The sequence below is a fragment of the Mchenga conophoros genome, linkage group LG7, assembly GCF_057382185.1.
Source record: "Mchenga conophoros isolate Kocher_MC1m ecotype Shallow Benthic linkage group LG7, M_conophoros_male_GT1.1, whole genome shotgun sequence".
Classification (NCBI taxonomy): domain Eukaryota; kingdom Metazoa; phylum Chordata; class Actinopteri; order Cichliformes; family Cichlidae; genus Mchenga; species Mchenga conophoros.
In genome coordinates this window covers 18,499,293-18,515,149 of record NC_140532.1, presented here as the reverse complement: position 1 = coordinate 18,515,149, position 15,857 = coordinate 18,499,293, and the positions used below count along the sequence as shown (strand labels likewise).

The following is a 15,857-nucleotide window of genomic DNA, read 5'->3' as shown; positions in this document are numbered from 1 at the left end:
TTATTGTGTTTCAGCTGCAGGATGAAGAATAAAAAAGTAGTGCAGTTCTTGCTGTGCTAGGCAAAAAACTAAATTCTTTTCATGTGTGGATAAATAAGGCTTTTGTCAAGGAAAGCACAGGTTTCATGTTTTTGCAGGTCTTACTGATTAATTGCCTGTAGTTTGTTGAGGAATTTAGTTCTAATTAAAGCCAACACGTATTATAAGCACACAGGTTACCAGTACTCTCAGAGTCCCTCTAAACCACAAGCTCAGGTGGGGCAAACATTTTGGATACATCACAGTCATGCACAAATATGAATAAAACGTTAGCACAAATATAAAAAAAATCACTTAATGGTCAGTTCGGGAATGGCAGGGCCATTTATACAAGCATTTATTGCAGACTTCAGTAAGCGACTGAGGATAAGACCTTCAGCTACTTTAACATTCTTTTTTCCATTTATTTAATTCTAGGAAGGAGCTGATCGCTCAGTACAGCCGTCTATCGGAGGAAGCAGCTCGCAGAGAGAGACGAGCCATGTGGAGAGTGCAGCGAATGAGACTCGATGAAGCTCGTGCTCACTTTTTCAGGGATGACGGGCAAAAAACTCAGGTTTGTTACAAATGAATAGAAAACAAAGACATGTAACCAAAACTTTGTAACCGAACCTTTTGTGATTTGTTTCCAGGCCATACTGGAAAAATATCCCTTGGGTCAGGAGAGACCTCATTTGGAAGTAATGTCACCTGCTCCCTCAGCACAACAGATTCCTCCACGACAAACAACAAGCTAGTTTTTGAACATCCAGTCTTTTTTCACTTCATGTCACTTGATGTGTGTTCCAGAAACATAATATTGAATTGTTAACATATCTTGACAGGAATTTCCCACCCAGGAGCTGTCAGAGCAGCAGACAACAAAGGCTCAAGAATCTGAAGCTGTATCACCACCACACGATCTGCCTTCGCCAAAGATTGCACAGGTTACAGCGGACCCTGCCCTCATCTCTGAGGAAATTGACATCGGTGACTTTCTTCCCAAGTCTCCGAAGTCTCAGAGTCAGCAGGTAGATATGGCTCTACAGGAGATTGGCTCTGACCTACCCAAAGCCTGTCCTACAGCTCCACTAGTAGACTATGACTTCAGTGCCCCCTTTAGTCCACTTGAGGGTATCACTGGCCAAGCGTCAGTCCAGCCCAGGCCCCGCTGGGGACCTGTAGTCCTGCCTGACATGATCCAAAACCACTCCTTTCACATCTCCTCTGAAGAGAAAATTCCTCAAATCCAGGAAACTGTAACCAAAACTAGCCTGCTAGCCGGAGCCTCTCAGTCCAGCTCTCTAGGCCTGCACACCCCAGAGGAGTCTGAAAAGAGCAGTGTGTGCGCGCAACCTTCACAAGCCTCAGCACAGCAGGTGGATGAGAGTGGCTCAAATACAGGCAACGAACAAAAGGAATCTACACCTATACTCCAACAGGATGCAGAAACAGGGATTCTCGAAAGTAAACCAGAAGACAGACAATCCAAAGATGACGTGGTTAACAAGGCTCTTTCCACTACAACTGTGCAAGGTGACCAAGGTGATCACAAAGTCCTGACAAGTCTTTCTGATGATGGTGGCGTGGAGCCACAGGAGACAGGCGCTAAAGAGCAAAGCTCAGACACACACAATAAAGATGGAAAAAATATTCCTTTGCCAGACTTTCACAGGCCTCTCTCCAGTCCTCATTCAGATGTCAGTCAAACTTCACCCACCATCCATGGACATTCCTCTGATGCTCACATAAAGATTGGACAGTATGTGTCAGAGGTAACTGCTGCACTTCCCTCGCAGAACATCCACGGCCATGCATCAGATTCACACATCAAAATTGGAGGTCATGTTTCAGAAGTCGATGCTCCTGTACCTTCTCCTAACGTCCATGGTCACGCTTCCGATGCTCACGTCAAAATTGGGGAAAACGTTTCAGAGTTTGTCGCTCCTCTTCCTACTCCAAATGTCCACGGCCACGTCTCAGATGCCCACATAAAAGTTGGGGAACTCATTCCAGATGTAGTTTCCCCTCTACCTTCGCCCAGTGTTCACGGGCACAGTTCAGATGCTCATATTCAAGTTGGAGAAAATGTATCGGAGATTGTTGTACCACTCCCTGCTCCCAGCATCCACGGTCATTCCTCTGACGCAAATATAAAGGTTGGTGAGTTTGTGTCCAACGTTCCCGAAGCAAAACCTCGTTGGAGTAAGCACGGGCACGCTTCAGACAGCACCCTTCAGCCAGGTTGTCTGGTATCTGGAGCAGAACCATCCTTGTCGCCTTTGCCTGGAAGCTCTTACGGACACTCATCAGACTCAGCGTTAGGTGTTGGGTGTGTAGTTTCAGGAGATGAGCCCAAGCGGTCTCCTCTGCCCGGCAGTGCCCACGGCCATTCTTCAGACTCAAATTTAGGTGTTGGATGTGTTGTTTCTCAAAGTGAACCGCTTCCATCACCGCTGCCAGGCAGCAGCTATGGACACTCGTCTGATTCGACACTGGGGATAGGCTGTGTGGTGTTGGGGACTGAGCCACAACCTGCCCCATTGCCAGGCAGTACTTATGGACACTCGTCAGATTCTTCACTTGGTGTTGGATGTGTGGTGAAGGACAAAGAAACTGGAAATCAGCAGAAAGTAAAGGGCAATGAACACAACAAAGGTACGAAACAAAGCCTGTGTTATACACATACACATTCTGTTGTGACATTCATGTAATTAACCACATGTTACACTCAGTAATTTTTAAGATGTTACAAACTCTGAGGATATAAAATTGAACCCAAGCTCTTTAGTGTTCATTTGCAAAATTATTATTCCTTGTATCCACGTTGTTGTCTCGGGGCTTGTAGTGGGGTATTAAGTAGTATATCTGAAGTGTATTACCCCTGTTAACCCTGTTTTCACATTAGCATTTTCATGTGAAGCTTAGCATAATCACCGTTTTATTGTAACGGCAAAATTTGTGTCACCTGACTCTTTGCATGAAGGTGTGAAAAGCTGGAAGTGTAAAGTGTTTTTCATGTAGTGTAAATTGAGACGTCACTGCAAATTATGTTCTTTCTTTGTAAAAAGTAATTAGTCTACACTTCTCCTTAGGTTTTGTGTCAGAATGCCCCAGTGAGCAGCTGGCTGAGGGCATGGGGTCCTGGACAACCTGTTTAGGGTTGTCCCCTGGAGAAAAGTCCGAGCAGGAATACCTCTTGGCTTTGGCTGCCCAATACCAGGTGGAACAGTATGAGGACTGCTACAACCTAATGGGTTAGTTGAAAATATCAAGGGCTCGAAATGAACGGCTCCTTTGGGACTTGTTTATTGAGGGCAAAGTGAAGTGCGACTTGTATAGGGGTGGGGGTGGAGGGGTGGGGTGGAACAGTATTTCTGGCCACATCTCGTGGCATCTCCTTTGTGTGTTGTGGATAAGAGGTAACATAATGTAGGTGCATATGGTGTAATTGATCAGTTTGTACTTGGCATTCAAAATCCAGCACAGCAGCAAAACGGAAACAGTTTGTTCCTATTTAAATGGCTCATTGATGTTTTTGTGCCCAAGAGAATATTTTCAATTTATGGCTTGTAGGATTTTGTTTTATAAAACCTTTTCAAATGCATTTTCAGTGCATTCAAATAATAAGCTTATCTATCTGTGTATCTAATCTGCCTGCCTATCTGTCTATACTTAGCGAGTAGCTGAAAAAGGTTCGTTTCAAAATTTTACATGAACGGCACTCACAGAAGTGCTGTAAATATCAACAATTTATAATAATGAATGTACTTTTGTCTTTTCATTTTATAAGAGAGCTTTTTTTACTCTCCATTTTTAATACTATTTATATTAATTTGTGCCATTAACGAACCACAAATAATTCCTTTAAAACTGCTATGTTTTTCTTTTTGCTGAAAATGAGATGAAACTCAGCACATGAAGCACTTTAAGGCTAATCTGTTCTTGTAGAAATTAAAATAGCTGCAGCCTACGCCAAGTAGGCCTTGGGCACATCTTTTTAAAACATCATTTCAAATTGCAAAGAAGTGAAAATGTGTAACAGCCTAGTCTTGTGGTACATACTTGATGTAAATTAAAACAATTATTTTTACATGTTCAGGACTGTTGCAAATCCAGAGGCTGTTGAATATTTGCTCCATCAGCAAGCAAAGGTTTGCATAAAAAGCAGTAATATTTCATAAAGGTCTGCTTTATGCTCGGGTGGGATGCCTCGTGGCTCGGTGGAGTAATATCCTGTCTTGTTCACTCTGTGTTCAACATTCAGTCATGCTGCTATTATTCATCCCTGTTTCTGGAGTTACTGTGAAATCAGTCATGGAAATCTACTCAGACAAATACGTGTTCCACACCACTGAGCAAAGTCAGGAGCAATAATTTAGGAAGTTTTATGAAAGATATGAGGCTACGGAAAACCCCCAAAATGACAGGATCAACTTGCAGTAAATGCTATAGCTTTTCAAGAAAATCAAAGTGATGGTAATTGTATATATTCTGAATAATTTTTAATTAGACCCAATTTACTTTTCCTTCATTTTAATCCTATATGTACAAATAAATGGTTACTCCCAAAAGTTTCAAATAATAAGGTCAGCATATGTGCAAATAATCCCAGTAAGCCTAAAAGCTAAACTTCAGACAACTTTCAACACTCAGTTACTGACACATTTTTCTACTCCTGGACCTTTGTGATGTCACAGAGGGATGGAGCTGGTGGTTGTGACCGTGGAAGCCCCACTCACCTGCTTTTCCAACTTTGTAATGGCCAAACGGGCAGAAGAAAATAGGCTCTTTGAAAGAGCAGCCTTAAGGTTTCTCTCAGAAGATGACAGAGGCACAGTATAAGATACCAACTTCAATATTATTAATATGGAGCTGGAAATGAGCATTACAGAGCACCTTGAACTCTTTACCCCTATAAAGAAGATTTGATGTCCTCCCCAGGATCCTTAATGATGGGTTTTGACACCTCGGTATATATCAATAAAAATGTGGTTTGACAACCACTAGAATAGTTTCTGGATTTCTCATTTTGGTCCATAAGCAGGCCTGAAATATGAGAGAAACAGCTCAGTTCAGAAAACAGATATAAAGGTTACTGCTAGGAGGCTTTCAATAGGTAAAGAGTTAAGGTAGTAGCTCAGTGGCTGTAACAAACAAGTATAAGCAATATTCATTTATAGGCTTTGGTTCTCAATAAGTTGATTAATCATTTGGTTCATAACAGCTTAACCCTCTCAGGCTCAAATTAAACTTTTTGTTGCTAATGCACAACCAAGTCCTGCAGTGGTACTTCTGAGTAAAAAAACTCATAAAATATGTATGTGGGGTAATCAGGTTGTTAGTTTTTAACTGTTGCAAATCAGCAACGCCTGCCTTGAGAGGGTTAAATGTTTGAAAAATACATTTTGCTTGAGTCCATTTTCACCTACTTAAATGACTCTGGGTCTTTTTTTACACTTTGAGGCACGGCACTGTTGTTTGCAGTCGTCAGAGTGATATTTCCTCAGCGGCATGCCTGTCATCTCTCTCTCACAGCTTCTTCCCCTACGTGTCAGCTGCTGAAGCAGGTAACTCGGGGCCCCTGGGGCCTTCCTGTGGACCCCACACTCCACAGAGCCACAGACACCACAGCTGTCCAACTCAGCGAGATGGTTTCCCTGCCAGTCCTTATAAAACACTCTGTGACTGCACCGCTCATCACACAGTGAGTGTCTGGAAAAAAAAGAGTTTGTGTTAGAAAATGGTAATAACATCCTTAACAAGTGAGTACCGAGTGTCTGTGTTTAAAGCCAAATACAATGTTTAGAGAAATGCAAGTGTGAGTTTTCATAGATTCTATTCAGGCCACTTAAGCTGTAGTCGAGTATATATTCGGAGCTGCAGGAATAATTTAAATTCTTATTGCCTTTCATCCATTTTAAGATTCCATCAGAACTCCAGACAAGCTTGTCAGTCTTCACCTGCAGTGTTCCTGCACCCCATGCAGTCAAGCCTTTGTGTGTAAAAGAAATGGCTTTCTCATCCCTCACTGCACACAGAAAGAGTGCCGAATATTTAGTGTTAGCTCGTAATTTTTATTAACACATTTTTATTCCATGCATAGACAATGCAGTGGAGTTTGACAGAAATCTATTTTCGACTCTTCCTTGCTAACTTCTGAGTGAAAGAGAACCTTCTCACAATCAGACTGTTTTATAAATGTGAATTGCTGAGAGACGATTTAAAGTAATGCCACATAGAAAGCCATCCACGGGGTGAAAAATAATATGCTGGTATATTCTCCGAGCTTCAGTAGGGTTGATGCCTGTACTGTCTACAACCTGTATGAAATTTGCAAGTCAGCACAAACTTTTCTCAACTTAACTTAGTCATTCCTTTCCTCACCTTCCATTCCCAGTGTATCTTTAGTGAACAAGGCCGTGGTGGACTACTTTTTTGTGGAGCTCGGTGTGGAAAGACACTTCGAGGCGCTGCGCCACTTCCTGCTGATGGAGGACGGCGAATTTGCGCAGTCCCTCAGCGATCTGCTGTTTGAGAAGGTGACGCTCTTTTGTGCTTCATATCTTTTTGTTGTCTTTATTTGAAATGGGCTGGTTGTCTCTTTCTCTCTGGTGTTGAATTCTAGCAGCGGACAGGAAAGAGAATCTCAGAGCAAGGTCAAATGCCCGGTCTCCATTTGGGAATTTTTATTTTTATTTTGTTTTATTTATGCTGCATGTATTAAATGTTGTCTGCTTGTAAAAAGCAGGCACGGGTAACCTTGAAAATTCCCCGGTCATTTATAACTCTAAACACAGTTTTAGAATGTATACGCCACAGTTAGATAGCAGTCGTTTCTTGCCTCATTACCCAGAGGGTCAGTTTCTAAGGGTTCGTATGTCCTCCTGCAAATGTGATTTAGTACCCTGGAGCCTGTGTGTGCACTGTGGTTCTGTCACATATAATCTCACAACATCGCTCATGTAAATTGCAATAACCCAATTTCCAAAAAGCTGCATCAGATCAATATTTTGATATTAGTAATAGACTTGGTGACTACATGTATATATGGGGGTTGGAGGGAGCTTTTTCTATTTTAAAAATGTCTAAAATACCACTGTTTGCTAACTGCATGCTAACATAGCAAGTGGATAGTACATTTATTGGAGTATTTAGCAGTTAAAGAGCCAGATTTCTTTTTAGGAGTTGGTGTTTGTTCATCTGCAGTCTCTGGACAGGTGGACACAATAACAAATAAACTATAAACGTTAAATAAAAGCACAACAAAATAATATTATATTCATGAAATCTTAAAAACTGTCCAGCACCACACCACCAACAAAACACATACACATTATAAAATCTTCATGTCCACTTTACATTCAAAGCCAGACTATGCTCTCAGTACTTACGTGGCTGAAAAAGCTGTAAAAGGTTTTAAAAAGATGAGCGCTCGGTGATTCGTGTGGACAGTTTTTTGGATGATGAGAAGAGATATTAAAAACCTACATTTTTCAAATTGGTCGGGAGCTTGTTAAGATCTTTAATGGACTTAAATGAAAAAGACGATTCTGCACAAAAGTGGAGCGTCTATTAGGATTTACCTTGAACACTAATGCTGAAGTTCTGCTCATCTGCTGTGAGCAAAGTTGTACAAATCTTTATAAAGGTGGCCGTGCAGTACTGCGAACCATTTTCAAACATCCGAATACAAAATTAGGTTTGCAAAATATTTAATATTTCATAAATCTCAAGAATATCACAGCGGTGATGCTGTTGTGCTTTTCTGTTTAGAGCTTTTAGGGCTCGTTCATAAAGAGAAGCAGGTTTAACTTTTAACCTTGTAAGCAATTTGTATCCAATTCCATCCCTGTTTGCTTGTTTTGAAGCACACGAAGCATCAGTGTGATATTTCTAGACTCTTTACTTCAACCTCTTCCTGCCAGGAATTAACAAGCACAGCCTTTGCTAACACCTTCTTGCCTTTCTGATGAAATGATCAGGTACACCTGTCTCTTGACGCTCACGAGACAGAAGGTTTTGTTTATCCAGCTTAAATGCAGATTTCACTTATTATCACTCCTTTTTACCCTAAATGAGTCAATCAGCTCTTTCTAAATATGAACATGCGCCCCAACAACACATTACTTTTTTTTCTTCTTTCCCCCCATCTCCCACCCAGCTGGCCAGTGGCCAAACCCCAGGCGAGCTCCTAACTCCCTTAGTCCTGAATTCCATCCTCAGCAAGGCCCTGCAGTATAGCTTACACGGGGACACGCCTTTGGCTGGAAACTTCACCTTCGCACTTCGCTTCCTCCCCGAGACCTTCCACCCACATGCCCCGGACTCTCTTAACTGCTTGGAGCTGCGCTACAAGGTGAGGCTGAGTGTTTTAATGGGGTAAATGAGCGAGTACCCTTGCATGGGTGTGCTTGTCTCAGCCTGAGTGGCAGCTTGACTGTGACAGCCTGTCATGTTTTGACAAACTGCTTTGGGTGTGGAAAATGAGCTTATCACACACTTAAATGGTTCAACTTCATAGATCGATTGGAGTCGCGTCTTTTAGGTGACATGCACAATGACTAATGCTGCACATATTGCCCTGAGTGTTCGTTCCCTCCTTTGGCTCTCAGACTCTTCCTGTTTTTGGTGGATCTCAGTCTTAACTGTCCTGGCCCACTTCCCCTCCTCGTCCTTCTCGCTTTGTTTCCGCACATTTCTCCACCCAATTTTTCTTCTACCTCTAACTCCTCTCTCTCACCACTCTGGCTTAACTTCACAATCCTCTCACCTCCTCTGTCAACGTCTCTGCACTCACACCTTTTTCCTCTCCTCCCCCACATCATCCATCACTCTCTCTTTACCTGTTTTTCTCAGCTCCTTTTTCCTTCACACTCAAAGCTCCACGTGCCGTTCTTCCTTACAGCAGTTACATTTTTTTCTTCTTTTTTTTCTCGCAACATCTCCCAGGTCGACTGGCCGTTGAATATCATCATCACAGACAGCTGCATGAACAAGTACAACCGCCTGTTTTCGTTCCTGCTGCAGCTCAAACACATGGTGTGGAGCCTCCGTGATGTCTGGTTTCACCTCAAGAGAACAGGTGAGAGGACAGAGCTGCTGATTCAGAACCCAGCTTGAACTCCAGGTTACCTCTGAGAAGCAAGAGTTCAGAATCTCCCCTGTTGTGCTGCAGTGGTTTATAAAATATACATGGAAGAGAATGTTGAGATTTTTTTATTTATTTATACAAAGCAAACCTCAGACCTGTGGGATTGTTGTAAAACCGTGTGCATCCCTGGGTTAGGTGATATTGATCAGTTAAAGTCAGTGTAGACTACATAAATGGAGGTCCTGATAGGATGGATAAAAAAAAAACCCTAAATGAATTAATATTAATAATACAGAAATAATATTATGACTCAGGCAGATCCTTTAGTAGTTTTCATCTGTAAACTGGGTGAATGTCCCACATGCAGGAAATACAATCCACCAAAGTCTGTTTCATAAATGTAGTTTCAGCTATCAGTTATTTTCTGTAATGATTTATATATATTGACTTTTTGTCAAAAAGTCAAAACAAAACAACAAAAAAAGATGATTGCTACAAGTTCCCAGAGCCCAAAGTCAGCTGTAATAGCCTTTTGTTACACTAAGAGAATACAGAGAGCCTGGAGGCTTTGATTATTGCATTGATTTGATACCAGCCACAAATCCTTGCGTGTCAGAGTCTGTAACCAGCAGATGTTTATGTTCTAGGTCCTTGCAGCACTGAGCATAACTTGTTCTGATGGCCTTTGTGTCTCTCAGCGCTGGTGAAAGGCGCAGGTCGCTCGGTGCAGTTCCGTCAGCTGCAGCTGTACAGACACGAGATGCAGCATTTTGTCAAGGTGATACAGGGATACATCGCTAATCAAATCCTGCAAGTGTCCTGGAGTGAGTTCACAGCCAAATTGGCCACTGCCAACGACCTAGATGCCATCCACCGTACACATGCAGACTACCTCAACAGAGCCATCTTCAGGTGAGTGCTGGAACTGCAAATGGGGAAATGCCGCTTAAGTAATTATTGCCGTTTGATTTTTCTGTTGACTATGCATAGATTAGGTACTAGTTTTTGGGCGAATTTATTTATTTTAAGAGGTCAAGAAATAATTTAAAACAAGATCAAAAATTCTGAATGAAATACATTTTTCAACAACAAAAATCAGCCTTTTGAGTGATCACAGCTGCAGTTCAGCAGATTAACAACATTTCTTGAGGCTCTGTACGGGCAAAGCATGTCAAAGTAGCATTTAGCTCCCATAATTTCATCTAAAATTAATTAAACCTCCACGTAACAAGTTAATTAAAATTCCAGCTGAATCTGAGGCTAACTCGAACTCCATGAAAGATTTAATCTCATTAGGAGAGGTTGTCAGTATCACACTCGTATTTGTCGAACTTCAGCCCGTCTGAAAGTCATTCCGAAGTTTCTTGTCATGTCTCTTAAACTTTGCACTCGTCGCCTCTCCAGGGGTTTGCTGACGGAGAAAGCAGCTCCGGTCATGAACATCATCCACAGCATCTTCAGCCTGATCCTCAAGTTTCGGGCCCAGCTAATTGCACAGCCCTGGGACAAACAGCAGGGGGAGGCAGTGCACCCAAGCTTCATTGCCATGCAGCAGTCGTACAATACCTTCAAGTATTACTCTCACTTTCTTTTCAAAGGTAAGGCCAGGGAATGTTGTTTTGTCTGTATGAATGAAAGTTCAGCTTGTTTATCTTCCTTCTAAGCTCAAAGAGGTTTGTTAGGGGTTCACGTGAGGCATCAATAAATAAGTTAGTCTGTGCAGTCTTAGTATTTTTGACTTTGCTGAAAAACTGGTTTCATTGAGTGTAAAGCATTAAAAAATGTCTCTTCCTTTCTTCTCTCAGTGGTGACCAAGCTGGTGAACAGAGGCTATCAACCACATTTAGAAGATTTCCTGCTTCGCATCAACTTCAACAACTACTACAAAGACTCATGATCTTAAAGGAATCCTTTCTTCTAAAAAGTGGGTTTAATATGTCTGTAATTATTTTTTTACACCTTCATTTCATGACCAAAATACTTTTAAATCCTGCCTGCAGTATATTATAGGACATAGCTGTGACACTCAAAAGTTTTTAGGCATTCGTCCTGAATCAGTGTGCAGAATTTAATATGTACTTGAATAATTAAAAACAGCTTTTGAATAAATCTGTGCTGCCTGCCTGCGTGTGTGTGTGAGAAAGAGAGAGAGAGAGTGTGAGTGAGACTGAGATGACACTATTGTAATACATCACTTGCTGAGGTGTGCACACAGCTGTGTATATTTTTAAAAACTATAAGTGTCAGGTAAATGTACATGCTACAGCAGATGCTTTTCTAAATAAAATCTCTATTCTCTGGATGTGTGTGTCTCTGTGTTATACTTTTTAAAGTTCTTTTGTGGGATAAAGAAAATACAACATTTACACAAGTAAGAAAAATGACTCATGTTTATTAAAGGATGCATGTTTACACAGTTCTAGAAAATTAGGACAAATTAAGTGCAAAGCTGTACGGGTAGTGGCAACTTCAGCCTTTTACAAAAAGACAGGAAAAAGGGAGAAAATGCCATCCTTGCTATATTACAGAAATTTATTTTCTACAACTTCATAACCCACATTTTTACTGACTGTGCATTACTTACAAGAGAATATGTCAAGACTATGCAGCACAGCTGTAATGAGCGTAATGGGCTGCATCAGCCTCTATACACTAAGATTTCTTTTTGTGACTGGGTAGAAGCATTTAGAGCAAATCTCACCAATTAAGCCACTGCTCAGCAAAAGCACAGGCACCCGCTTATATGTGAATCATCAAACCCCAAACTACTCACTGTTGGCCACTGCACTAAGCACAATTTTAGTAAAGGTGTAATTAAAGTGCCTCTGCCGTCCCCTGAGAAAGGAGGATATTGGATAAACTGCTTTATCTATGCCGCATCAAACAGCCTGCCAGTTTGGAGTTTCCAATCAGGCCACAAAGTTAGTCGACGTTTAGGGAAATGTGCTTGGTTTCCTGGAACAGAGTCGGTGTTTACGTGTGTATTCTTCTGGCTACAAGCGGCACCACGAGTTCATGAGTCAACTCTGGGAACTCAGCCATTAAAAGAAAAAGGGGGAAAAAAAAAAAAAAGCTATTCTGACAAATTGCCCAGATAGCAGTTGTTCCCTTGGAAGTGCGAGACTCGCTCTTCTAATGCTCTGGTGAGCTTGAATGTGCTTCTGACTACTGCACATTTCTGACAGGTGATCTGTAATCCTCATTACCAGTTTACTGCCTGAATCAATACATGCCATAAACATCCACACCAACTAATCAATTATCTCTCTCCCAGTGAATCCAAACATGCACTTCTTCATTTGGTTGGTATATTTAACCCAATTAACATTTTTGTTTGGTGCAGCCCACTTTTATTTAGATGGGTTTAAATTATGAGAGAATCTCATGATTATGAGATGGTGGGGTATAGATCCTGGAAGCTGGGAAGCTCTAATCTGCCTTTGGTCCTATTTACACGTTGCCTGGGTTAGTAAGTGTCATAAGCCATCTTAAACATGTACTTGATTGGACACTAGTTTGTATATAATGTTCTTAACAGACTTTTTATATCTTCCTCTTCTCGAATGTATCCATGACATAAATATTAAAATGCTGCCTGCTGTAAGAAGCTGAGTATTTACGCCTGACATCAGTGTGGAACGTCGCCAGCTCGAGTTTAAAATGTTCAATTTAGAGATTTCTGACCTGAATGAAAGGAAGCATTAGTCTGTCAATTACCATCTGCTACATGGGTGTTGATTTTTGTATACAAACAAGATCTACCTTGTCGGTTAAGTAAACCAGGATGGTCTTTTTTTAAACTTCCTCTAAGAAAACAAAAAGAAATTCTCTTTGCAAATCAAACTTGTAATTCCGATGCGTAGGGTGATGAGCAGTCGAACAATTTTTGTTAGTGCAGCTCCAAGTTCTAAATAAAATGTGTGACATGTTTCTGCTTCTGGCACGGCGATTCTGGCACAAACTGACTGCACTGGTCACCACGCTGCAACTTTCAAGTTCTACTTCCAGCCAGTTTCTTTTCACCTTTGCCTTTTCTAAACACGGTCACACACTGACACTGCATAGGCTGCCGCTGTCCATCAAGATTTGTGTCGCAGCTCAAACGGACTGAAAATGAACAAAACTGCGGCGGCATCCAGAGGGGGCGATGAATTTCACAGGTTGCGTTACCATTAGTTGTTCTGCTCTGATTAGCATTCATATGTAAAGAAGAGCAAATTGCTTTCCCCCCCCACACACAAGTGCACTGTGGACTGTGACAGTTGAGTTGATTCTCTTTTAGCGTTACGGCTCAGTGCTCATAGTATAAGCTTTAATCTTCTGCAGAGGGAACTAGATTGAATGCCATTATTTAATCATGCACTGCAATAGATCCTAGCATATTGACTCTGGTTAAACATACATAGACAGATCATATTTACACGGGCTTTTGGGGAAACGAGCGTGAAGTCGTTTCTGGGCCGTTTCCCGCTGACATACAAATCATCTTAGAACTTGTTTACATAGGTAGCCGAGGAAAATGTCGAGCATAAAAGTAATTCAGTTTAGTGGGAAGGCTTAAGATAGCCAGGGTGCCAAGTCTAACTTCACAGTGGCAAGAGAGCCGAGAAGAAAATGTTTTGCCAAGTGTGTACCCTGCTTTGAGACACACATTACGAGGCTAAAAGGATAAAAATATTAAACTAGGCAAGAGTGGCTGCTCTAAGGATAAAAGGAGCTGATGTTATTTCAACTATCCTACACTATCATAAAAGTCTCCAATCCTATCAATTATTACATTCTGTGGTAATTTGATGGTGTTACACAAACACAAACCTCAAAGTGCAGTAACGTTTTCTTTCATAAATAATCAAGGAATGAATGCCAAAGTATTTGCGTAAGAGCCTCACATACGTGTTAACAAGCAAAGTAAGGTAAAGGGATTAAATTCTCCAAACACAAAAAACCACTTCAAACTATGTAAACCTAAAAATAAATGTAAACCTAAACTGAAAGAAAATGAGTCACCACTCTGTTAAATGGCTCGGGATTTTAGGAGACGATGAAAACGCATCCAGTATCTATGTGGTGTCCCTTTTGATGTGCGCACCACCTACAGTGGTGCAAAGACAAACTCCACATGCAAAGACTCATGTTGCAGTCTGAGCACGGGCGAAAATAAGTTCTTTTTTCAATTTTTCTTTTTAATGTATGTATGTATGTGTGTGTGTGTGTGTGTGTGTGTGTGTGTGTGTGTGTGTGTGTGTGTGTGTGTGTGTGTGTGTGTGGGTGGTCAAACCCATGTCAACATCTTAAGATTTTAGCACAGCAAAAGAGAGAGAGAGAGATGTAGTTACTGAGGGTTGGTGGATGTGGCCTATCTAATATTGATGTCACAGTACCAGAGTTAGGGCTGGGCATCAGAATGAAACCTCTGGGGCAAAAGCAGAACTGTGGCCCTGGTTTTGACTGGCTCATCTTTTTTGGGGGTGGTTAGGTGGGAGAATAATCTAACCGGAACTAGGCTTCAGACTCCAGATCTTCTTGTCCTGCTCCTTCGGTCGTGTCACCCGTCTCAGGCTCAAGCAGCAGGAACTTGCCATCATTGGTTAGAGGCATGTTCTTCATTAGCTGGGCCAGAGCTTCCGGGTCCTTAAAAATGTTAAACAGATTTGCTGAGGAACAATATCCTTAATTTATTTTATACCATTTTTTCCCCAACTTTCATCAGCTTTGTTGGCTACAGTTACTCAGGATCATGGTTTGATGTTTGATAGCAAGAAAAAATAATCTTAATCAAAACATATATTGGTTGTTTTTAAAGCTCAAAGCAAAAAGATCTAAAGTTTTACATTTTTTAAGACGTTACCTTCTTAGCTTCTGTAATCTCCTTTGCCAGGTTTATGGTGTAACATATCTGTGAATAGACAATCACATATAGTGTGTTGATATTATATTACATTTAACATGTTCTTCTACTTGAAACCGAGTTGTTGGTTCTGGGTTGTGAACCTTTTCGCCCTCCGTGTTGCTCTCAAAGACGAAGGCGCTAAACGATGGTTCTCCCTCCTCGTCTCCATCGCTCCAGTCTCTGCTTTCAACCACAAATCCCATCAGCCTCCCATTCTCCTGGTGGGCTGCGAATTGACACACTTCTCCAAGCTGGAACTGAGAATAAATAAAATAAAAACTGAGAAGTGTCTTTTAAAGAAGTTCAAATACAGAAAACCTGACAGGGCTCAATAAAAGAGCAGCTGTGATACCTGTTGTGATACTTACACTTAGTCTTGTAACTTGAGTCTGTGGGTCTATCAACCTGTTCAGGAAAACAAAACAAACCACAAAAACACTGAAGTCATACTCAGGATTTCTATTCTGAGAGTGTTAAAAAAAGAAACCGTGGGTTACGTAGCAATTCAACATCACAAAGTTTGTTCTATGCTGCCAATATTCATGCTTCACAGGGTTCCTGCTTCAAGCTTCTTTTTGTCGTTTACCTCAGGCAATGACCTACGGCAACTTGCCAACTTTAAGATTGTGTTCCTGTGGCATCTTGACATTCTTTTGTTTGTTTGTTATTTTTTCAATGGCTCTCACTTAACTTCAATACATTTAAAGTTATGTAAATGACTTGTGCTGCCTTGGTGCTACATACAACTTGGATTTGCGTACACAAGATGAACGAACTTCAAGTTCTCCATAAGTGCTTTGCATGGCGTGCTTGGCTACAGGAAACAGACGTAGCTGTGATCAAGGTCCAAACCAG

General features: G+C 41.3%; 2 protein-coding genes across 2 annotated transcripts in view; one reads left to right on the top strand and one right to left on the bottom strand.

The window, feature by feature from the left end:
* The window catches only part of tubgcp6 (tubulin gamma complex component 6), a 24,504-nt gene extending 12,320 nt beyond the window's left edge, over window positions 1–12,184 (top strand). Inside the window, exons 15-25 of the mRNA XM_085282712.1 lie at window positions 457–595; window positions 672–719; window positions 864–2,676; window positions 3,114–3,275; window positions 5,557–5,725; window positions 6,419–6,560; window positions 8,183–8,377; window positions 8,971–9,103; window positions 9,811–10,024; window positions 10,517–10,710; window positions 10,918–12,184. Coding sequence (XP_085138838.1) covers window positions 457–595; window positions 672–719; window positions 864–2,676; window positions 3,114–3,275; window positions 5,557–5,725; window positions 6,419–6,560; window positions 8,183–8,377; window positions 8,971–9,103; window positions 9,811–10,024; window positions 10,517–10,710; window positions 10,918–11,009 — 3,301 coding nt within the window. The 3' untranslated portion in view covers window positions 11,010–12,184. The remainder of the gene's footprint in view (window positions 1–456; window positions 596–671; window positions 720–863; window positions 2,677–3,113; window positions 3,276–5,556; window positions 5,726–6,418; window positions 6,561–8,182; window positions 8,378–8,970; window positions 9,104–9,810; window positions 10,025–10,516; window positions 10,711–10,917) is intronic.
* The window catches only part of appl2 (adaptor protein, phosphotyrosine interaction, PH domain and leucine zipper containing 2), a 19,867-nt gene continuing 15,494 nt past the window's right edge, over window positions 11,485–15,857 (bottom strand). Inside the window, exons 19-22 of the mRNA XM_085282713.1 lie at window positions 15,371–15,407; window positions 15,104–15,259; window positions 14,961–15,008; window positions 11,485–14,743 (exon numbers count right to left, since the gene is read on the bottom strand). Of these exons, the coding sequence (XP_085138839.1) occupies window positions 14,612–14,743; window positions 14,961–15,008; window positions 15,104–15,259; window positions 15,371–15,407 (373 nt within the window). The 3' untranslated portion in view covers window positions 11,485–14,611. The remainder of the gene's footprint in view (window positions 14,744–14,960; window positions 15,009–15,103; window positions 15,260–15,370; window positions 15,408–15,857) is intronic.